At 54.9% G+C, this 22,506-nt stretch overlaps 3 protein-coding genes across 11 annotated transcripts in view; 2 read left to right on the top strand and 1 right to left on the bottom strand.

The window, feature by feature from the left end:
• Positions 1–7,131, top strand: part of TULP2 (tubby like protein 2) — an 8,832-nt gene extending 1,701 nt beyond the window's left edge. For 3 of the 5 annotated variants that reach the window (XM_005879495.2, XM_005879496.2, XM_005879497.2), the window contains exons 2-13: positions 64–96; positions 511–562; positions 961–1,126; positions 1,638–1,775; positions 2,244–2,360; positions 3,345–3,448; positions 4,268–4,585; positions 5,402–5,514; positions 6,003–6,117; positions 6,203–6,301; positions 6,535–6,706; positions 6,974–7,131. In XM_005879495.2, coding sequence (XP_005879557.1) covers positions 65–96; positions 511–562; positions 961–1,126; positions 1,638–1,775; positions 2,244–2,360; positions 3,345–3,448; positions 4,268–4,585; positions 5,402–5,514; positions 6,003–6,117; positions 6,203–6,301; positions 6,535–6,706; positions 6,974–7,107 — 1,560 coding nt within the window. In that variant the 5' untranslated portion in view covers position 64 and the 3' untranslated portion in view covers positions 7,108–7,131. Of the gene's footprint in view, positions 1–63; positions 97–510; positions 563–960; positions 1,127–1,390; positions 1,523–1,637; positions 1,776–2,243; positions 2,361–3,344; positions 3,449–4,267; positions 4,586–5,401; positions 5,515–6,002; positions 6,118–6,202; positions 6,302–6,534; positions 6,707–6,973 lie in introns of those variants that run through there. The other 2 variants (XM_014550475.1, XM_005879499.2) reach the window with 2 other exon arrangements.
• A 1,222-nt stretch (positions 7,132–8,353) lies between these two features.
• PPP1R15A (protein phosphatase 1, regulatory subunit 15A) lies at positions 8,354–12,421 on the bottom strand. Of its 5 annotated transcripts, none has more exons than XM_014550474.1 (4): positions 12,161–12,421; positions 9,889–11,145; positions 9,304–9,645; positions 8,354–8,785 (listed from the first exon to the last, which is right to left on the bottom strand). In XM_014550474.1, the coding sequence occupies exons 1-4, from the start codon at positions 12,218–12,220 to the stop codon at positions 8,435–8,437; spliced, it is 2,010 nt and encodes a 669-aa protein (XP_014405960.1). In that variant the 5' UTR covers positions 12,221–12,421; the 3' UTR covers positions 8,354–8,434. The 5 variants fall into 5 exon arrangements, with proteins under 5 accessions (XP_014405960.1, XP_005879563.1, XP_014405958.1 ...); XM_005879501.2 differs by having other exon boundaries at positions 9,304–9,863; positions 10,107–11,145; XM_014550472.1 differs by having other exon boundaries at positions 9,304–9,746; positions 9,864–11,145; positions 12,161–12,420.
• Positions 12,422–16,389: 3,968 nt separating this feature from the next.
• PLEKHA4 (pleckstrin homology domain containing, family A (phosphoinositide binding specific) member 4) overlaps positions 16,390–22,506 on the top strand; it is a gene marked incomplete at its 3' end in the record, with an annotated part of 32,389 nt that continues 26,272 nt past the window's right edge. The window contains exons 1-6 of the mRNA XM_014550425.1: positions 16,390–16,823; positions 17,200–17,376; positions 18,750–18,857; positions 20,911–20,983; positions 21,408–21,508; positions 21,647–21,756. Of these exons, the coding sequence (XP_014405911.1) occupies positions 16,758–16,823; positions 17,200–17,376; positions 18,750–18,857; positions 20,911–20,983; positions 21,408–21,508; positions 21,647–21,756 (635 nt within the window). The remainder of the gene's footprint in view (positions 16,824–17,199; positions 17,377–18,749; positions 18,858–20,910; positions 20,984–21,407; positions 21,509–21,646; positions 21,757–22,506) is intronic.

Raw genomic sequence — 22,506 nt, 5'->3', positions numbered from 1 at the left:
GGGCACACAGAGCCCATTGGGAGGTGGGGTCTGAGTCCTGACTTCTCATTCCTGTTTCTCTAGAATGTCTCAGGAGAATGACACATGGAAAAAAGAGTGAGTAAGGCACCGGAGTGGGCAGGAGTGGAGAAAAGGGGTGCACGGGGCACTGAGCGTTTGACTATGCCCACACACACTCAGCTCTGGCCTCATAAGGGCGTTTGCAGGTTCAGCACCGTCAGCCTTGCTGGGAGGGATTGGGGGCCTGGACCTCTGAGTCCTACCTAAAGGGAGCAGCCTGGGATGAGGACTAAGCGGTCAGAAAGGGGAGGGGCGTGGACTCCTGAGTGCTGAGACCCGAGGGCCCTGGGATCTCTGGCTCCTGGATCCAGACAGGCCAGTGCCGGGGGAAAGAGCTTTAGAATCTACCCCTTCTGTGACCTCACAAGTACCTAGAATCCTAACTTACGGGGGCTCTCGGGCATCCAGGGTGCCTTGCTTAGTCTTGTCATAAGCCTGCCTCTCCCTCAGGGTCCTGTGGGACGAGCTCGCCGCCATAAGGCTGCAGAAGCTGGAACAGCAGGTACTGTGCTGGGAGTCCTCACCCCCGCCCCCCAACCCGGGGCCCCTTCATAGCCCCCCAGGAGCCCCATCCCCAGGGATCGCCCTGGGCGGGCTGGCCCTCCGTGGCTCTCTTGAGCCTCAGGTTCCGCAATTGGGAAGTGAGAAAATAGGAACTCGGGATCCTAGAGAAGTAAACCTTGGGGATGAGGCTCCAAAACTTCTAAGGAACAAGGGCCCTGGGGGCAGGACCCCCAGGTCCTGGGGGCGGAGGGGACCAGGTGCCAGGACCCCTGGTTCTGAGGAAGGAGGAGACGAGGGACTGAGGGCTTGGGTTCCAAAAATTCTCCCACGGATGCAGGCCGCCCCTTCCCCAGGGCTCCCCTTCCCCAGGCCCATTTTCACCCGAGTCTTCCGCAGGACTCCTGGCCCCCACACACCCCTTTCCCGCTCCCGCAGCGGCGGCTATTTGAGAAGAAGCAGCGGCGGAAACGCCAAGATTTCCTCATGGTTCAGGCCAATCCTGACACCTCCCTGCGGTCCTGCCGACCGCGCCAGAGGTCGGAGCGCCTCGCCGGGAACAGCGGTGAGGAAAGGGTCCGACCACCTGGAAGGGAGGGGCCTGTGGGAGCCCGGCAGAGCCCGGAAAAGCCCGAGTCACAGCCAATGGGAACCCCAGAGCGCGGGTGCGGGCCCTTTAAGGCCACGGGAAGGCGGGGCTGGTTAGAGTTCTGGGGCGGAGCCTGCGAGAGCCGGGGACCAACCAAAAGCGTAGGGCGGGGCCTAGGGGACTGGGGCGTGGCCTGGTAGAGTTGGGGGGCGGGGCCTGGAAAAGCAGGACCAGGGCTGAGATTGGCAAAGCCCGGGGACCTGGGTGACTTAGAAACCAGGTGCTACGGACGGAGAACCCGGCGGGGGTGGTGTTCGCGAGGAGCCACAACTTAGTGGTCGGGCCGTCCTGGTCGGAGCCTTGGAATGAAGGGTGGGTTCTGCATGCGTCTCGGGGGTTTGGGTGGTCGTTCAATCAGGGGCTGTGTGTGGGAGCCCAGGGCGGAGGCAGATCTTCGCCGTTTAGGGCCCTCTGCACTGTCTCCCAGGCCTCCGGAACCCTTTCCTCCGGGAGAATGTGCCAGAAGCACATCTGCACGCTGGTACCCACAGCGCCCAGGGCATCATGAGCTGTGGTGGCGATGGCCGCCCGGAGCCCAGCCCCTTGGCATCCCCGACGGAAGAAGGTACTCTCAAGCCCTTGGACCGCCTATACTAGAACTCCACTCCCTCTAGAACCCAGGCGTCTGGAACCTCAATCCTTGATCTCCAAAAGAGCCTGGAGTGCAGACCCCCACTCCCCCCGCCCCAGGGGCTCTGAAATCCACACCAAGTCCAGGTCTTTTTTTTAAAAAAAATTTTTCTTATTGACTTCAGAGAGGAAGAGAGAGAAAGAGAAATATCCATAATGAGAGAGAATGATAGCTCGGCTGCCTCCTGCACGCCCCCTACTGGGGATCGAGCCCACAATCCAGGCATGTACCCTTGACGGGAATCGAACCTGGGACCCTTCAGTCCGCAGGCCGACGCTCTATCCACTGAGCCAAACCGGGTCTTGAACCTTCTCCTTCTCCAACACCCAGTCATCTCAGTCTCCAGCCCTTCCCTCCCCTGGGATCCCAGCCTCCAGGTGCCTTCTCTCTTCTGCCCACCAGACACGTCCTATCCTGAGTTGGAGGAGGTCTTCGTGGAGGATGTTCCCACCTTCCGCCCTCCTTTCAAAGGGCCCCCAAGGATAAGATGCAGGGGTTGGATACCCCACGGACGACGTGGTAATTTGGGGGACATCGTCAGGCCCTCTGCTCCGAGTGGCAAATCCTCCCCCCTTTTGTAACAGCCTTTTGGAGATATAGTTCACATACCATACAGTTCACTCATTTAAAGTTTACAATTCCAGGGTTCTTAGTATATTTACAGAGATGCGCACCTATCGCCACAATCAATTTTCCTGCATTTTCATCACCCCCAGAAGAAACCTGTACCTCTTACCAATCACCACCCCCCTTTCTCCTAGCCCTAGGCAACCACTAATCCTAGATTTGCCTATTCTCGATGTTTCAGATAAACAGAATAATACGCAATATGATCTTTCATAACTGGCTTCTCATGTTCGCATGTTTTTAAGGTTCATCTATGTTGTAGTATTATCAGTACTTCATTCCCTTTTATTCTTTTTTAAAAAATATATATATATATATATACATTGATTTCAGAGAAGGGAGAGGAAGAGAGAGATAGAAACATCATTGAGAGAGAATCCTTGATTGGCTGCCTCCTGCACGCCCCCTACTGGAGGTGGAGCCTGCAACCTGGGCATGTGCCCTTGACCAGAATCGAACTTGGGACCCTTCAGTCCACAGGCTGACGCTCTATCCACTGAGCCATCCCAGCTAGGGCTTCCCTTTTATTCTTTAATATTTCATTGTAATGACATTTTATTCTCACGAAAGGACTATTTCGCTATTGCAAAACAGGAATCTTAATTATCACCCCGAAACTCCACTCTCTCTCCACCCCCATCCTAGATCCCCAGTCTCTGCTCTGCTCTCTCTGGCACAAAGGGAAGGGGGAGCTCAAATCCTGCTCTGTCCTTAGGGCAGGCAGAGACTCCTTGACCTGTGTAGACCCCCTGAATGTGAGGGAGGTGAGGGGTCTGGCAAGTGAGGGCGATGAGCTACCACTGGTGACCTCGTCCCGAGCTCCTGGGACCCAGGTGTCCCGAGCTCAGTCTGCTTCCGGCTTCTTCCATTCTTTAGGGTCCAGTACAGAGGACGATAACGAATCGCAGGATGGTGGAGATGAATGCGAGTCGCCTGGAAGGGATGATGATGGGGGAAGTGGAGACTCGAGCTCCAACAGGGTGAGAGGTGGCACAGCCCATCAAGACAGAGGAAGAGGAGGGTGGTGCTAAAACTCTGCAGCCCAATCAGAGGCCCCTTTTCCTGGTGGGTAGAACCTGTGCTCACTGAGCTCGCAGAGGCTCTGAGTGCCCCATTGACCATTATGCGGTTTGAAGAGATGTGAGCACATCAAAACCCAGCCCACCGAAAGGCTGTGAGCTTGGGGGAGGGTGACACAGCCATAGGGAAGGGCCAGTTGGCACTCACTTTGGCATTGATGAAAGTGAGATACATAGTTTCAGTTGGGCTCTGGCCAGTGCCTTGAGTGGCTAGAGCATCGTGGGTTGCAAGTTTGATCCCCTGTCCCGCCAGGGTGGGTGCAGGAAGCAGCCAGTAGATGTGTCTCTCTCGCATAGATGTTTCTCTTCTCTCCCCTTCTCTCCCTCCCTCCCTTCTCTAAAAATATCAACGGAAAAAATATATATCCTCCGATGAGGATTAAGAATAAAAACAACAACAAATAGTTTCAGTTGGGTAGATCCGGGCCATATTAAGTTATCTAGATCGAATCAACACATGTTTTAGCTGAACGGGCCTTGCAAAAGGAATTCTCCAATCGGTAGATGGAGTGAGCCAGGCCGCAGAGGGAAGCTAGTGGGGCTTGGCAGGGTGGAAATCTGAAAGGGATCAGCAAGTGGCCGAGAAGTTTGACCAATAGGCAGAATACATGATCGAGAGTGGGTGTAACCCTGAGCTGGGATGGCCAATCAGTGTTTTACTAGCGGGGGATTGGGGCGGGTCTGGGCTGCACCTCAACTTGCATTTGGCATGTGGACCAGGGAGAAGACCTGGAGGAAAAGAAAGAGGAGTCGGAGTCCACAGTGAGGAATTTCCCAGGGCTGGCTGCCGGGAAGATGTCCGAGGCCCTGGAAAGCGAGGGCGTCGGGGGCTTCGGCAGTGCGCGGAGCTCGCCCCTCTCGTCTCTCCTCGCCCCAGACCCGCGGCTCATCGCGGACTTGGAAGAATATGTGTTGCGGCCAGCGGTGCGCGGCTGCACGATGCAGTGTTGCATCAGCCGCGACAAGCGTGGCATAGACAAGGGCATGTTCCCTTTCTACTATCTCTACTTGGAGGCGATCAACGGCCACAGCCGGAAGGTGCCGTCTGGCGGCGGGGGCCAGCCCCCACCTCTCAGGGGCTTGACTTTCACGAACCCAGGCCTTGCTCATCACTGAGCTGGGACCTGTCCACTCCAACTCCAAAACGTCACAGAACCGAGCTCCTTAGAGCCCAGTGGCAAAGGCCCTACCCGTCCCACAGCCGAGGACCTGCCCACGGTGGAGCTGGGCCCGGCTTTTTCAAACTCAGACCACGCCCTACCGGGGTCCAAAACCTCACCCTTACACACCCTCCAGAACCCATCTTTGTAGGTCCGAGTCTGGCCGCTTCACGGAGCCGCCTTTGCGATAAGGCCCCACCCAAGCCCCTCCCTTGGTGGATTGACCATGTATTCTGCCTATGCAGAGCCAAGCCACGCCCCTCTCAGCCTAGCCACGCCCCTCTCTTTGTGGCTGCCCCTCAAGGCACTTTAAATCTCCCAGAAAGGGCTTTTCCTACTCAGAGCCAGATCCACTTTTCCAGGATGCAACACCTACTGAAGACCTGGTGCAATGTCCAAAGGGAGGCTCTTCCCTGTGGTCCAGAGTCAGGCCTGCTAGTCAGGTTCTCTCCTGCCTGGGCTCTGCCTGAAGGGGAGACATTAAGATGTGTAGCTCCCCTTCAGGACCCAGCTGTGACTTCCTTCAGTGGGAACTGCACCTCCCAGCAAGCCTGGGGACGCTTATTGCCCCGTTACCCTTTCCTCTGCCCCCCCCCGCCCCCCCGCCACGGACATAACGTTTCCTTATCTTTAGACCCCTAGCCCTCGCCCAATCCCCGAAATCGAATCTGATGGGCTGTTCTCTGATCCACAGCACTTCCTTCTCGCTGGGCGCAAGAGAAAAATGAGCACAACCTCTAATTATCTAATTTCCCTGGACCCCACAGACCTGTCTCGGGATGGGCAGAGCTTTGTGGGCAAAGTCAGGTAGGCAGAGCCCTGATGTGTGTGGGAAACAGATGGCAGGTGATAGGGCACCCGGGGGAAGAAGGGGGAGAATTGAACTACATTTCCCAACAGGCCATAGAGCACAAGTCCTACCTGCTCTAGGAAGGACCTTTTCTCGTAGGGACTGGTGGGCTCTGGAGTTCTTCAGGTTGTAGCCCCAGGGTGGTTAGAAATCGAACTGGAGGTTTTGGAGCACAGGCTGGCCTTTAAGACATTTGACTTCTTGAAAGGCCAGGGGCTGGGACTCCTCTAATACTAACCAACAGGTATTAGAGGGAAGAGGGTTCCTAAAGGGCCGAGGCAGGAAATTATGGATCGCAGAGCTGGGACTGTGGCTACATGGAAATGAGTCTTACGTAGTAGAGGACTGATGGGAAGAATTGATAAGATGGCATGGGAAAGCAGTTAATGTACAGCATAATGGTAACGATGATTATTTTATTCTGGCCGCGGCCTTCCTGGAGTAGATCTAATGTCTTCGGCACCAAATTCACCATTTTCGACAATGGGGTGAATCCTGAAAAAAAGTATTTCATCCCAGACACTGGCCGGATCAGGGAGGAGCTGGGCGTTGTGTGTTATGTAAGTATCCCGGAGACTAGAGAGTGAATGGAGCAGATGGTGGGGAGGGAGAAAGAGCCAGGCCAACTGGAGCATGATACCCTAGGATACCAACGTCTTGGGATTCCGAGGGCCCCGGAAAATGTCTGTGATCATTCCAGGAATTGATGGCCAGAACAAGAGAATCAGCGTCCAGCCACAAAATGTGAGTTGGCTGAGGTTGAGAATCTCTGGGTCGATAGGGGAGGAAGGGCTATGTCACAGGCCCTAGGTCCTAAGGGAGGAGGGGCCCATGGTTGCAGCTCACATGTGCAGCTGGGAGGATCTTGTCAGATTTATGTCTCAGGGAGGGGAGGCTAAAAACTCAAAATTGTGTGTCCGGAGAAAAAAAAGCCTAGTTTGTGGTAGGTTAACCACGCCCCCTGCTTTGCCCTCTAGGAGCGGGACCGCCTTATGAGTCGCATCCAACGGGGGGCCAACCAGGGGCTGGTCCTCCTGCAAAACAAAGCCCCATCGTGGAGCTACGAGACTGGCGCCTACGTGCTGAATTTTCACGGTCGAGTCACTCAGGCCTCGGTCAAGAACTTCCAGATTGTGTATCCAGATGACCGTGAGCTCCTAGGAACCCGGCTGGGGGGTGGGGGGCGGAGGGAACGGGGATACCAACGGACAAGAACTACTACTCCCATCAACACTTAAGGTTTTCTCTCAGCAAGGCCCACGCCACGCTGTTGCAAAGCCTCTTGGGAACTGTAGTTTATGGGGCACTAATAGGATTTCCCGGCAAAGTAAGGGCGCCTTACAGCCTCTTAGTTTTCTCAGCTCATAGGGCCCGGGCAGGGTAAGAGTCTGACTAGGTTTCTAACTTGCTCCTCAGCCGACTACTTGGTGCTTCAGTTCGGCCGCGTGGCCCCAGACATGTTCACCATGGACTTCTGCTTCCCTCTTTGCCCACTTCAAGCCTTTGCTATCTGCTTGTCCAGTTTCGATGGGAAACTGGCGTGCGAGTAATCCAATAAAATATAATACTCTCCACAGCGCCTGTGCCTGCTCACTTGGAAAACGGCCTCCAGCATGCCTTCTTGCACCACCTTACTAACCAACACCTATTAGACGTGCTCTGGGTTCTAGGGAGTGGGCTGTTGAGCAGCACCTGCTCTGGTGGCACTCAGTGCATCATGGGAGACAGGGTCTTAACAAAAAACCAAACCACTCCTCCGCTATGAAGGAGAAAAGCCCATGGAGGCACAAGTCAGCTGGCTCAAAGCAAGGCATCTAAAAGAAGTTTTCATACTACACCTATAGAATCACAAGGAACTAGCTGATTCACCAGGGGTCAGGAATGGGAACATCAGATAGTAGACAGAGCTCATGCAACGATCATAAAGTGGAAGGGGGCTAGGTTGTTTGGGAAAATGAAAGGCTAGTGAGGTAGGAGCCTGGGGAACAAATGGAGGAGGGGGAGCGGGAGGCTGGACAGGGTGCCCTTGCTGGACAGATCTTACTAGATCAGAAGAAAGTTCTAAGCTGGAGACATAAACTTGGGTGGTAACTGAAGACATGCATGGGTGAGGGAGAATAATTACAATACCCGCTAACACATTGAACTGACAAGCATTTTTTTTTTAATATCTTTGATTTCAGAGAGGAACGGACTCCTGCACACCCCCCACTGGGGACCAAGCCTGCATCCTGGGCATGTGCCCTGATGGGGAATCGAACAGTGACCTGGTTTATAGGTCAACACTCAACCACTGAGTTGGCTGGGCAACAAGCATTACTTTAAACACAAACTCCTTTGGGGCCTTTGTAATCCCCTAAGGTATATGCAGTTGTTTGCCACAGATAAGGAAACGGAGGCAATGGGCACAGGGCTTGTAAATGTTAAATCGGGGCAGTTGAAAAACCTTAAGGAACTCACCATGTGAAGGCCTGTAGGAGGATGTTTGTATATTCCCGGAAGATGCAGAAAATTGGAGCTTAACCCTTGGTTAGAGACCAGTGAGTCTAGCTCCCAGCCCCCTTTGAGGAGATAATTGTCCCAAGTCTAATAAAATTTAGGTGGAAGCCAAAGAAAAACTACAAAACTCCCCCGCCTTTGTTCAAAAGAAGCCTCAGGAGAAGAGGCAAATTTGAGGGATGATGAGAAATGTAGTTTATCCTCTATTAAGGCACCGCCTCTTTCCTATTCCCCCCAACTACTTCCAGGACCCAGGAGAGGTAGATACTGTCAGTTCAGATACACAAGGTGACATTGCTCAGTACAAACCAAAAGATTTTATTTCTTAAACCAACTGGTAAAAAAATAAATAGTGAATAACACAAAAACCACAGGATCCTAGCCACGCCTCCCACTGAGGTCTAAGGCAGGAGACACGGACACACAAAGAGGGGAGGGAGAGGCCACAGTATGGCTCAAGAGTGTGGCCTGGACACAGGATGTGGGCAAGGTCTGGGTCGTGGCAGGTATGGCAGCCAGAGAAGAGGGAGGGTCCCCGAGGCGTGCCCAGGCCCTGGCCCGAGCTGCAGGGGTGAGGCAGGGGCCCAGTTTCTCCTCAGCCTGGGCAATTCGGCGGGCAAAGCGGCTTCGATCCCGGGCAAACTGCTCCCAGGGGCCCCTGCGGGCAGCCTGGGCTGGTCCAGCCCAGACAATCAGGAAATGGATGGAGACCTTCTCAGAGAAGTGCACCTGGAGACAGACCGGCACAGACATACAGACACAGGATACACACGGCCACAGGGGGGAGAGGGAAGAGAGAACCAGACAAAAATTACACAAAAATGCTTGCTATCTGTCTAGTCACCTGCCTGCCACCAAATTCTCCGTCTGACTCACTGAAGACGGAGGTGGTTCTCTGGGGCTGACAAGTACCACAGCTGTTCCCAGGGGAGCCCAGCCTCTTGCAAAGGATTGCATTACAATGAGCACAGCCCTCCCAGTGGAGTTCACATGCAACCCTCTGTAACACACAGGGGACCAGTCCCAGTTCCCTCCCCCCTAACACTCAGGAATCCCAGGTGCTCTCCCTCCCGGGGCACGCCCACGCCTCTCAGCTCATACTGGGCTAACCCCCGAACCTGTCTCTAGCCCCCTTTTTTCATACTTTCTAGTGAGCCAAAGCAGCCCTCTTGTTTCTTCTATCCTAAGCCCTTGTTTTACTGTCCCCAGCTTTAAAAAATAAGGGAATCAGAGCCCTCAGCACCAACCTTTCTGGCCTTTTCGGGAGTCTCGGGGTCCGGATGCTGGGTGGGGGTTCCTGCAGACTTGAGCCGCCTTTGCAGTCGGAGGGGCAGCCGAGGAAGAGGCCAGGGAGGTGGTGGCTTCTCTCCTGGTAGATAGATGGCCACTCGGAAGGGCTCAGCTTCTCCCCATTCCTCAGCAGCTTCCACTCCCTCTGCCTCCTCTCCAGGTGGGTATGTCCAGTCCCTGAGGAGGGCACTCTGGGCCTGAAGGGAAGAACTTGGGTCCGAGCCAGCTGTCTCTGAATCATCTTTCTCATCCTCATTCTCCTCATACTCCTCCTCTGTGTCTTCTCCTGGCCGGTACACCCAGGCCCTCAAGAAGGTACTTGTGGGGGGAATCGAAGAGGGACCCTCAGCTTTTCCCTCCTCCTCAGCTGCTCCTGAATCACTGTCCTCATCTTCCTCCTCTGTGTCCTCTCCTGGTCGGTACATCCAGGCCCTCAAGAAGGTACTTGTCGGGGGAATCGAAGAGGGACCCTCAGCTTCTCCCTCCTCCTCAGATGCTCCTGAATCACTGTCCTCATCTGTGTCCTCTCCTGGCCGGTACACCCAGGCCCTCAAGAAGGTACTTGTGGGGGGAATCGAAGAGGGACCCTCAGCTTCTCCCTCCTCCTCAGATACTCCTGAATCACTGTCCTCATCTTCCTCCTCTGTGTCCTCTCCTGGTCGGTACACCCAGGCCCTCAAGAAGGTACTTGTGGGGGGAATCGAAGAGGGACCCTCAGCTTCTCCCTCCTCCTCAGATACTCCTGAATCACTGTCCTCATCTTCCTCCTCTGTGTCCTCTCCTGGTTGGTACACCCAGGCCCTCAAGAAGGTACTTGTGGTGGGGATGGCTGACAGACCCTCAGCTTCCCCTGAAGCGTTGTCCTCCTCCTCCTCCTCCTCTTCATCATCCTCTGTGATCTTATTGGGTTGATGCTGCCAGGTCCTGAGCAGGGGCCTGTGGCTTAGAACTGAGGAGTGTGGCTCTGGGTCGGCTTCTTTCTCAGCCTTTCCATCCTTTTCCTCAGATTCCTCCCCTGAATTACACTCCCAGGCGCTGGGGCGGGCGCCTGCAGATGAAGAGGTAATGGAGGTCTTCCCGGTGTCTTCACTCTCCGTTCTTTCTTCCTCCTTAGCTCCAGCCTCTTCTGCCCCTGCAGCACACACCCAAGCACTGGGCTTGGATCCTGGGGATGAGGGGGAAGTAGATGTTGTGGGAACTTTATTTACACCTTCTCCATCCTCCTCCTCCTCCATCCCTGGACAGTGCTCCCAGTGTGACGGAGGGAAAGAGAAGAATGTCATCACTTTATCTTCAGCAACTCCTCCTTCCTCAGTTTCCTCTTCCCCAGGAGGATCTTGCAGGGTTCTCAGAAGGCTGAGGGTCATGGGAGCAGGCTGGCCACCTATATAGTCACTTCCTTGCTCTTTAGGGATGCTGGTTGCTTCTTCCCCACCATATTCTTCATCATCTTCTGAAAGATCCCAGGCTTCAAGAAGAGAACTGTTGGTCTCTCGGTCAGGGCAGGACGACCCGCCATCCTCCACAGCTCTTCCACTGTCTCCAGGCTCCCGCGGAGGGTGCCCACCCCATGGGGCATAGTGGGTGGCCAAAGCAGCCTTAGTCGCTTCCTCCAGGCAAGCATCTCCCTGATCTGCACTCGTTACTGCGTCCTCCAGCCAGGGCTTTAGAGGTCCTGGGCCCCTCAGCCGGCTCCAGGCCCTGCTGAGGAGGCCCATCAGCGGGGACAGGAGGAAGAAGGGATGGGCATCCCTCCAGGGGAGGGGCTGGGGCACTTGGCCTGGAGCCATCTGTCTGGGCTGGGGAAAAGGGAGTAAGAAGCCATTTAGGAAACAGCATCAGGGGATGACCTTGAATCAGCAACGGAAATGCTAACACAAATAGCAACATGAGTCCCTGCCAACATTCCTTTCCGATTACCAGCCACTCCCATCTCGGTCTGTAGGTTCCTGCCTCTCTTTCCTTTCAATACCCAGGAGCCCAGGTCCCCATTCCCTCCTTCCTTAGACCCAAAAGTCCAAGGCCCCCATTTTCCCTCAGACCCACAAGTCCCAGGCCGAACACAGGTCCTCTATTAGTTCCCCTTCGGGATAAAGTCCTGGTCTTTGGTTCTCTCATCCTCCTGAGGATTGACAAGCCAGGCCCCCAACACCCGCCACCCTTGGAGACTCAAAAATTCCGACCCCGGACCTCCCCACCCCCATCTGTAATACTCTCAACAATAAAGATAAACATTTAAAAAATAACAAAACAAGGCCACTAGAGGCACAGAGGCACACACACAGAGGGAAGATGGCCATGTGACAACGGAGGCAGAGCTAGGAGCCACGGAATTCCAAGAACTGACAAAAAACACCAGAAAATAAGAAGCAAGGAAGAATTCTGTCTTAGGGCCTTCAGAGGGAGCGTGGCCCTGCTGCCATCTTTTTTTTTTTTTTCCTGCTGCCATCTTTACTGCAGACTTCTAGCCTCCAGAACTGTGCGGAAATAAATTTTTTTAAGCAAAAAAAAAAAAAAAAAAATTCCGGCCTCCTCAGCCCCCTGGTTGCTCACTGGGGCCCGGCTCAGCACTCCACGCTCCCAATCCCTCTACTCACTTCCGAGCCCTGGGGCCTGGCCCCGCCCCGCCCCGCCGCCCCCAACCGGACACAGGAATTCCGGTTCCCAGGCCTCTTCCTCAGGACCCAGGAGTCCCGGCCCCGAACATGCCTGTCGCATTACCCAGAGGTCCAAGCTCCCTCCTCCTTAACGACCGAAAGTCTGAGCCCTCGCCCCCAGCCCGCGGAGACCCGTGCGTTCCCGTCCCTCACTCACCGGATGCGGGCTGCGCGTCACCTCGGGGGCAAAAGCGCCGGCTTGGGCTGCCAGGAGCATTCGCGGGTCCGGACGGCTCGGGAGGCCAGCGCTTTCATCTCGCCCTGCGGCGTGGGGCTCGGCGCTCAAACTGTCTCCGGTCGCTGCAAGCGCGGTCGCGACAAACGGGCGCGGGGTCTCGAGGAGCGGCGGGGTCTCGCGGCGTGGCGCATGAAGTCAACAACTGAACTGGGAAGGGAGCCAATGAGTGTGCGCCACCGCCCGCGAGGCCTTTTATAGTCTTGCGCCACCGGACGTGCTGACGTCTCGAAAAGGGGCGGAGCTTCGAAACGAAAAAGCAGAGAAACAGGAAGGGAAATAAGGTTGGAATTCTCGCGGGGATTCCGGGCTGTGCGTCGTCACCGCGGCATTTTCAGCGTGACCACGCCCCGACACAAGCCAGCTGTCAATCAAATGCGTCGTGGGCTCTAGCCGTGAGGGAGCTCTCTGACCCCAATTGAACCCGCAGCCCCCAGTCTAGAGTCTCCCACCTTCGCATCCCGTGGGCTTCCTCCCCGGTATGGGAGAGTATTCTTGTTTTTTTGTTTGTTTGTTTTTAATATATTTTTTTATTGATTTCAGAGTGGAAAGGAGAGGGGGAGAGAGAGAGAGATAGAAACATCAATGATGAGAGAGAAGCATTGATCGGCCCGCCTCCTGCACGCCCCCAACTGGGGATCGAGCCCGCAACCCAGGCATGTGCCCTTGACTGGAATTGAACCTGGGACCCTTCAGTCCGTAGGCCAACGCTTTAGCCACTGAGCCAAACCAGCTAGGGCAGTAGTCTTGTTTTTAATTTCGAAGATGAAGAAACTGAGTCTTGGGAATGGAGTGCGCCTGCCCAAGGTGGCCTGGGGATCGAGCCCGCAACCCAGGCATGTGCCCTTGACTGGAATTGAACCTGGGACCCTTCAGTCCGTAGGCCAACGCTTTAGCCACTGAGCCAAAACCAGCTAGGGCAGTATTCTTGTTTTTAATTTCACAGATGAAGAAACTGAGTCTTGAGAATGGAGTGCGCCTGCCCAAGGTGGCTACAGCAGAGTGTAGATTCGCAGCAAATGAAAACTAGAATGTAAGCATCCTGAAGGTAGATCCTTTATTTTGCTCACTGCTTTCTTCCCAGTGCCTGGCACATAGTAGGTACTCAACCAATATTTAGTGAGTGGACACCCCTTCCCGGTTTCATGCACAAGGCTCCATGCCTGGATTTCACCCGCTTCAAAAATCATCCAAGATTACACAAACTGAAATCCTGGTTGGGTGGCATCAAATGAACCTGATGGGAGCGGGGGTCTTCTGCCAAAAGTTCCAGGCCTAGGGCCTGGCTCGAGAGCCGCGGTTTGCTGACCACGGGCCTAGCCCAATCCCCTTGGGAGGTGAGTAAACCGGGACAAGCAGAATAGGGAAACCGAGGCACTCAGATAGCAGCCACCTAGTAAATCCTATCTTCCCTAAACCAAGGACATTTAAAAGAATAAGTGGGGCCCTAACTGGTTTGGCTCAGTGGATAGAGCAGTGATGGCAAACCTTTTGAGCTCGGCTTGTCAGCATTTTGAAAAACCCTAACTTAAATCTGGTGCCTTGTCACATATAGAAATTTTTTGATATTTGCAACCATAGTAAAACAAAGATGTATATTTTTGATATTTATTTTATATATTTAAATGCCATTTAACAAAGAAAAATCAACCAAAAAAATGAGTTCGCGTGTCACCTCTGACACGCGTGTCATAGGTTCGCCATCACTGGGATAGAGCGTCGGCCTACAGACTGAAGGGTCCCAGGTTCGATTCTGGTCAAAGGCATGTACCTTGGTTGCAGGCACATCCCCAGTAGGGGGTGTGCAGGAGGCAGCTGGTCGATGTTTCTAACTCTCTATCCTTTTCCCTTCCTTTCTGTAAAAAATCAATAAAATATATTTTAAAAAGAAAAGTAGGTGGGACAGGCAGAAATCCAATCAGTGCCATTTGCCAACCACACCCAAAGACAGATGAGATTAAGATAATAAATCTCCTTTCATTGGCTCATCTGTTCCAGTTAGAATTGTTAACCCCGCCCGCAAACTGAGTTTCCCCCGTTTTCTCTTTCATAATTCATAGCAAAACTTATATTAAAGGTCAAGTACTGTTTCCTGAGTGAAGGGGAATTACCACAGCAGCACGGTGAATGTGCTAGAGCTCACATGTATCCTGTGTGGGCTTTCCAGTCTGAACAGCAACACGAGGTGTCTTCTGGTTAAGAGTTTAGTATTGTTGCTGGGAGCAGTCAACTGAGTAAACATGAAGGAGGCTCCACAGAAGGGTTACCACTAGACTTAGGGGCCACATTGTGTTTTGTGGGATAAAATGCTGATGTAAACAAAGACGCCTCCCGACAAATGTTGGGGTGATGTCACATTGGAGCAACTAGTACCTCTGTGGGCAGCGGGAAGGGCACAGGTGTTAGACCTCTGGGGTCAGGCCCTACTTGGGTTCAGCGACCTTGGTTGTTGGGTTCTGGCTACAAAAGAATTCAGAGCCAAGACTCAAACTATAAGAGAATATTTATTTATAAAATTATGGAGGTGGCCCCAGCCGGTTTGGCTCAGTGGATAGAGCGTCGGCCTGCAAACTGAAAGGTCCCAGGTTCGATTCCGGTCAAGGGCACATGCCCAGGTTGTGGGCTCGATCCCCAGTGGGGGGCAGGCAGGAGGCAGCCGATCCACCATGATTCTCTCTCATCGTGGATGTTTCTATCTCTCTCTCCTTCTTCCTTCCTCTCTGAAATCAATACAAATATATTTTTAAAAAACCATGAAGGTGGAAGAAGTAATTCGTAGAAGAAATAGGCTTAGGACTTCTTCCTTCCTCTCTGAAATCAATACAAATATATTTGTATTGATTAAATACAAATATATTTGACACCTGGGGTAGCGGAGTGAGGGAGGCAAAGGAGTGCTCCTGGGAGGGAGAGCCCTCGGGGTCCTCTGTTCTAAGGGTTTTAAGGGTGGAGATTTTAGGGGAGGTACCAGGGGGAAACACACACACACACACACACACAAAGGTCCTAACAAGTGCTCTCCTCCCAGAAGCACCCCCTCGCCTTCCCCTCCCACCCCTTCTCCCCCCACAGGCCTGCACCCCCTAAACTCTAAGGGACCCCAGGAGGCTTGCAACCATGGCAGCAATGGGCAGCGGCAGCTCATCCCGGGCCAACCCCCTGACCCTGTCCCCCAAGCCCCCCTTTCTCTGACTTCTTAGTGAGCCAGAGCAGCCCAGCCCAGCTCATTTCCCCAGCCCTTCCGTGTTTCACTGTCCCCAGCGTCCACAAAAAGCATCTAAAATTCACCTGGCTTCCTGTTGTGAATTTTTTCCTGCAGGAAGTCAAAAACCCACACACTACCGCCGGCCCTAGGCAGACCCTCTCAGGGACAGGTCGCCTTCCTGGTAACACCCCTCCCTACCTGGTCCATCATTTTGCTCCTCAAAATATGCCCAGGAACCACGTCTCCCTCCTGGGGGGGTCAGTCTTAGCCCGGAGCAGAATTCTCACCTGGATCTGAGGTGGATCTCTGACCCGCTATAGCCAGAATCAACTTGACCCTGCTAGAGCCAGAATCCAGGACTTCAAGGCCACTCCCTCCTCCCAGGAGGACCGGGACCCACCCTCAGAGCCACCACTTCCTGACCCAGGCTCCACTCACAACTCAGGAGTCCTGAGTCCTAGCTCACACCTTTCCAGGTACCCAGGGCTCTGAAACACCACCCCTCCCAAGAGCCAAGCCATCTCCATTCTGGGGACCCGTCTCTCAGGCTCCTGACCCCAACCAGCCCGTGGAGATCCTGGCGTTGAGGCCCAGCTCCTACTCTCCACAAACATTTGGGATGACCAGCCTCAGCCCTTAGGGGACCCGGGCTCTCCAGGCCCCAGCCCAGCAGGGAGCCAGGAGTCAAGGGTGGCCCAGCTCCTCCCCTCAGCTGTGGGGGCAGCTGAGCCAGGGGTCAGGCTGTGGTGGGGAGGCCAAGAGGGGCGGGGTCAGCGGGGATTGGGAGGGGAGACAGCAGCGTGGGCGGCTGGAGGGAGGGAAAGACCAGCAGAGAGAAGGAAACTGGGAGAGGGAAGAAGAGAAAGTGAAAAGGAGAAGCAGGGAGAGGAGGAAACAGCAGAAGTGGAGGGCTAGAGAGAGAGAGGAGAGAGAAAGAGGGAGAGATTGAATGGGAGGGGGAGAGAGAGACTTGGGCTAGACGGAGAGAGAGAGAGGGAAAGAACAAGATTAGAGATTTAAGGAACAGACTGGAGTCCCAGAGGAAAAGATTTAGACAGAAACAGAAACAAGGATTGGGAGAGAAAGTGATATGGGTGTGTGTGTGTGAGGGAAGGAGGGAGGGAGAGAGAAATGAGTAAGAGACTGGAAGAGACAGAGATCAGAGAGGGAGAGAGACAGAGGTGAGACGGGGAGACAGGGACAGTCTGAAAGAAAGGGAGAGCGAGAAGAAGAGGCCATAAGAGACACAGAGAGTGTGTGAGAGAGCAGAGAAGTGAGACAGGCCTATGAGGGGCAGCCCCAGAGGGGCACTGGATGAGCTGCGGCTGCGCCCAGCACCCACGCCACCCTCTTGCCCCCTGTCCTTGGGACCCGGAGCTGGTAAGTTCCCTGGCTGGGCTGAAAGGGGTGCACATTCCTGGTGCCCCAGGGCTTGGCAGGGATGGTTTGGGGTGCCTGTGGGAGGGGTGAAGGGGTGCAGGAGACAGTAGCTGGGGGAAGCCGGAAAGAGGGGTCCCTAAGCACAGAGAGGGGAGAGGGTCAAATTCCTGGCCATTGTGCGGGGGTGGGGGGTGGGGGTGGGGGGTGCCAAGAATAAAGGAGCCCCTATTCTCTGTCTTGGGCCACGGACAGCTGCCCCCTCCCCGCAGCTGCCAGTGCCGCCCACCTCTCTCTTGGCATCACCCTCGGTATGCGGGCCCAGGCCGGGCCTCGCCCAGCCCCCCCGGCCCCCAAACAACAGGCTCTTTCTCCGCAGCCTCCTCCGACCTGCGAGCCCCTGACCTCGGCTCTGTCCCCAGCCGGGTCAGCTGCAGGGACGCGCACACAGTCCCTTTCTTTCTCGCCCTCGATGGAGGAGGGCCGGCCTCGGAGCAGCCTCAGCCTGGCCAGCAGCGCCTCTACCATTTCGTCGCTCAGTAGCCTGAGCACCAAGGTGGGAGCTTCCTGGGGGGGCCGGGGAGGAGGGCGGGGCGCGGGCTGCCCCCTCCTCCGGTTTCCTAGCCCTGGGTGGGGGCCACCCCAGGGACTCCGGTTGTCAAGAGCAAAGATCCTTAGCAACAGGGTCGGCCAGGCCTGGTTAGGGCCCGCACTGACCACCCGCTGCAGCTAGGAATTCCGACGCACTTGCAGCCGTCCCCACCCCTTGCATTTTCCTGATTCAAAGCCAGAGGCACCACCGGATCGAGTCTGGCTGCTAAGACAGGCCACGCCCCAGCCACGAGCCACGCCCCCCAGGACCTCGGATGCAGTGGCGGCTCAGTGGCTCCTGAGCTCCCTGCCCAATCTCTAGCCATCCATGCGCCCAGGGCTGAAATCCGACAAGGAGAGACCTTTCTCTGACCGTCAGGCCCCATGAGGCCCAAGATACTTGCATCCCACCTGGTCGCCCAGCCCAGAGTTCGGTGACACCGGGTTCCCTTGTCCTCCCGCCATGCCCCTCCCTCATTCCCACTTTCCCAAGTTCCGAGTCCATAGATTCCAACCTGACCTTGCTCAGCACCATCCCTGAGGGCAGCTGTGGGAATGCGGCCGTGGATGCCTGAGACCCTGTGTGCACAGGAGAGAGAGGGGCTCTGCCTGTTGGGATGGAGCAGTGGTCGGCACACTGCGGCTCGCGAGCCACATGCGGCTCTTTGGCCCCTTGAGCGTGGCTCTTCCACACAATGCCACGTGCGGGTGCGCACGTACAGTGCGATTGAAACTTCGTGGCCCATGCGCAGAAGTCGGGATTTTGTGGAAGAGGCGCACGTACAGTGCGGTTGAAACTTCGTGGCCCATGCGCAGAAGTCGGGATTTTGTGGAAGAGCCACACTCAAGGGGCCAAAGAGCCGCATGTGGCTCGCGAGCCGCAGTTTGCCGACCACTGGGATGGAGTGATTCGGGGGGCCCCTCCACCCCGGACGTGGTTGCTGAGCGATGCCTCTCTCTGGCCCTGAGCGTCCTTTGATTCTGACTCATCGCATGGAGGCCTCCTGATATGGGGACTTCCCAGGCAATACTTCCAGCTCAGATCTCAAAGGCTGCCCCACATCTCCGGCTCCGGTGGCCAAGGGCATCCTCTCCTTGGCGGTGGACCCTTCGCTCCAAAATTCCTTCCTCCTGGGCCAGCCTCTTCCCTGCCTCTGAACACCTCTCTCCACACGTGATAAGTGTCTCAGCTCTGCACTGTGCACGCCCATTCTGACCTCAAAGCTCAGCTCCCTCCTGCACCTGGTCTCCATGGGCACCAGACGAGGGGGTCAGCCGCCTCCCCCTGCACTGCCCCCCCCCCCCAAGCCTTGTTCACTTGTCTCCTTCTCTCCTCAGAAGCCCACCCGGGCAGTAAGCAAGGTGCACGCGTTCGGGAAGAGAGGCAATGCGCTCCGAAGGGACCCCAACCTCCCGGTGCACATCAGAGGCTGGCTGCATAAGCAGGTGGAGTGAGCGGGAGAAGGGACCAGACAGTCCGAGTGACCTAGAGGCTGTGCCCCCGGCTGCCTGCTCTTTCTCTCCTTCTAAGCCTCCACATTTGTTTTGTTTTGTGTTGCTTTTGCTCTCATTCATTCTCCCCCTTATTCTGTCATGGTTTCATTCATCCATTCCTTCACTCAATGAGAACTTCTTGGACATGGCAGTGTGCCAAGCCCAGGGCCACATACCACGCAAATAGGCCAAGTATCCATAGTCCATTCAGGATGGGGGTGGGGCAGGGGTGGTTAACAAATCAGTATACAAATAAATGGAAGGAGTGAAATAATACGTTGTATATAATCCTATATAAGAAAAGGCTAATATGCAAATAGACCAAACGGCAGAATAACCGGTCGCTGTGACAAGCAACTGACCACCAGGGGGCAGATGCTCAACGCAGGAGCTGCCCCTTGGTGGTCAGTGCGCTCCCACAGGGGGAGCGCTGCTCAGCCAGAAGATGGGCTTATGGCTGGTGAGCACAGTGGCGATGGCAGGAGCCTCTCCTGCCTCTGTGGCAGCGATAAGGATGCCCCTGTGGGGAGCGGGCCTAAGCCGTCAGTCAGACATCCCCCGAGTGCTCCCAGACTGCGAGAGGGCGCAGGCTGGGCTGAGAGACCTTCCCCCCCCTGGGTGCACAAATTTCGTGCACTGGGCCTCTAGTATGTAAATAAAGTCGATGTGAAATCGATGATTTCAGATCATAGGAATTTCTGTGAAATGAGGTGCTGTGAAGAACTAATACAGGGATGTTTTCTAAAGTGGTTGAGGGATGAAAACTACCTTTGTCAGTTGGTCAGGGAAGGCGTCTCTGAGGGGGTGACATACATTTAAGCTGAGAACTGAATGACAAGAAGGAGCCCCTCATACTAAGATCTGGGGGGCAGAGGGAATCCGAAAGCAAAAGGCCCCACCACAGGCCAACGCTGGGTGCCTGGAGAAGCCAAGGGGACAGAGAGGCAGTGATTCTCAAAGTGTGTCCCAGGCTGGCAGCCCCAGCAGCACCCAGGCACTTGCTGGACAGGCGAGCTGTCAAACTCCATCCCAGGTCCACTGACTCTGAACCGTGGGGACTGGGCCCAGGAACCGGGTTTTGACAAGGCCTCCTGGTGAGTCCTCTGCACGCCCAAGTTTCAAATACCCTGGACGCCAGTGAGCCAGGGTAAGGAATTGGCGACTTATTCTAAGTGTGATGGTAAGCTCTGTTTTTGAGCAGGGGACTCACATGATCTGATTTACTTTGAAAGATTCTATTGCTTCCGTGGGCAGGGATTGAAGAGAAGAGGGGCCCAGGTTGGCAGTGGAGTAGTGCTGGCAGAGAGAGGATGGGGAGATGCAGGATGCGGGTTGTAACTCAGTGCCACCTTCCTGGCCTCTCTGTGTCTCAGGCTCCAGAATCATCAGATATATCCAGCCCCTGACCACGGGAGGCATGTATCTGTTCCAACTTTCCCGTAACTTCTCTCACTCTATTTTTTGTTAATCCTCACCGGAGGATATTTCCATTGATTTTTTTAGAGAGAGTGGAAGCGAGGGAGAGAGAGAGAGAGAAAGAGAGAGAAACATTGATGTGAGAGAGACACATTGATTGGTTGCCTCCCGCACCTGCCCCGACCTGAGGCTGGGGATTGAGCCTGCAACCAACCGAGGTCCGTGCCCTTGACCAGAATCGAACCCAAGACGCTTCAGTCTGCTGGCTCTTGCTCTATCCACTGAGCCAAACCGGCTATGGCTTCCTTAACTTCTCAACCCCCAGTTGACAGATGGGAACACCCCAGGGTCCCCATGGGAAAATGACTGTGTAAGGGCGTAGTCTGCAAGTGGTGGAACTGGGAGTCGAACTCAGGTCTGACTGTGTCCAGAATCTTCCCTCCTCTCAACCTCCTGCCTTCCTTCTGATTCTATTGCATCAGACGTGTTTCCGTCCTCCCCTCTCTCCGAGTCTTTGTACCCAAGTGTCACCGTCTCCATCTCCTTTCCCGGACCCACTCCTCATCTTCTCCTCCCTCTCTCCCCCTAGGACAGCTCCGGGCTCCGGCTCTGGAAACGCCGCTGGTTCGTTCTCTCTGGCCATTGCCTCTTCTACTACAAGGGTCAGTACCGCAGCTGGCATGGGGGAGGGACGCGCCTCCCACCCTCCCTTTCCTCTAGCCCAGTGGTTCTCAACCTTCCTAATGCCGCGGCCCTTTATACAGTTCCTCATGTTGTGGTGACCCCCAACCATCAAATTATTTTCGTTGCTACTTCATAGCTGTAATGTTGCTACTGTTATGAATCGTCATGTAAATATCTGATATGCAGGATGTCTTTTCATTGTGACAAATCGAACATAATTAAAGCATAGTGATTAATCACAAAAACAATATGTAATTATATATGTGTTTTCCGATGGTCTTAGGAGACCCCTGTGAAAGGGTTGGTCGCCCCCCAAAGGGGTCGCGACCCACAGGTTGAGAACGGAGCCTCGTGGCCTTCCGATCTCTGCGTGACCCCTGACCTCAGGCCTTCTCTTTGCAGACAGCCGTGAGGAGAGTGTCCTGGGCAGCGTTCTGCTCCCCAGCTACAGCGTCCGGCCCGATGGGCCAGGAGCCCCCCGGGGGCGGCGCTTCACCTTCACCGTGAGTCCCTCCATCCCCCGATGCGCTGTGCACTAGGCGATGCGGAAGGCTTTGGGGCACCTTTATTGTAGATCAAAGATCTTGGCCAGGATGGATGCCACCCCGGGCGTCCCAGTGGCCAGCTTTCTCTCCCCGCAGGCGGAGCATCCTGGCATGAGGACCTACGTCCTGGCGGCCGACACGCTGGAGGACCTGCGCGGATGGATACGCGCACTGGGCAGGGCCTCCCGCGCGGAGGGAGATGATGGGTGAGTTACAGGCCACGCACCTGGCCCTGCTGCTCCAACCTGGGGTGTCTGTTCATCCCCAACTCCTCCCCTGGAGGCCCTCAGCACCCAATCACCAGTCTCCTAGCAAAAGAGACTCGGTCCTTCAGGCCCCTGCTTTGCAAGAAATCCAGCTTTTCTTTTTTTAAAAAATATATTTCATTGATTTTTACAGAGAGGAAGGGAGAGGGATAGAGAGCTAGAAACATCATGAGAGAGAAACATCGATCAGCCGCCTCCTGCACACCCCCCACCGGGGATGTGCCCGCAACCAAGGTACACACCCTCGACCCGGAATCGAACTGGGGACCCTTCAGTCCTCAGGCCAACGCTCTATCCACTGAGCCAAACCGGTCAGGGCCAACTTTTCCAATTAGCAGTCTTTTCCTCTAAGCTCTGCCCACCACGTTGTCCAGGCCCCCTTATCAACATTCCACACTCTGATTGGCTCCCTCAGAAGTCTGCACCCAGAGGTTGCCCCCTACACATGTCAGTTTTTTTTAAAAAAAAATGACACAATATTTTGATCAAAATGTATTGATTTCAGAGAGAGGAAGGGAAAGGGAGAGAGAGAGAGATAGAAACATCAATGACGAGAGAGAATCATTGATCAGCTGCCTCCTGCACGCCCTCTACTGGGGATTGATCCCACAACCCGGGCATGTGCCTTGACCAGGAATCAAGCCTCAACCTCCCGGGTCATAGGTCAATGCTCAACCACTGAGCCACCCC

Source organism: Myotis brandtii, unplaced genomic scaffold (genome assembly GCF_000412655.1).
Source record: "Myotis brandtii unplaced genomic scaffold, ASM41265v1 scaffold601, whole genome shotgun sequence".
Taxonomy (NCBI): Eukaryota; Metazoa; Chordata; class Mammalia; order Chiroptera; family Vespertilionidae; genus Myotis; species Myotis brandtii.
The sequence above is the reverse complement of the archived record's forward strand: the minus strand, read 5'-3'. Positions and strand labels throughout refer to the sequence as shown.

Excerpts from the sequence above, each read along its gene's own strand:
- PPP1R15A (XM_005879500.2), bottom strand. The coding sequence starts at position 12,220 with ATGCTCCTGGCAGCCCAAGCCGGCGCTTTTGCCCCCGAGGTGACGCGC. Across the intron at positions 11,146-12,160 it reads TGACGCGCAGCCCGCATCCG|CCCAGACAGATGGCTCCAGG; the intron begins GTGAGTGAGGGA and ends CCTTTTCCCCAG. Across the intron at positions 8,786-9,303 it reads CTCCCGAAAAGGCCAGAAAG|GTGCACTTCTCTGAGAAGGT; the intron begins GTTGGTGCTGAG and ends GTCTGTCTCCAG.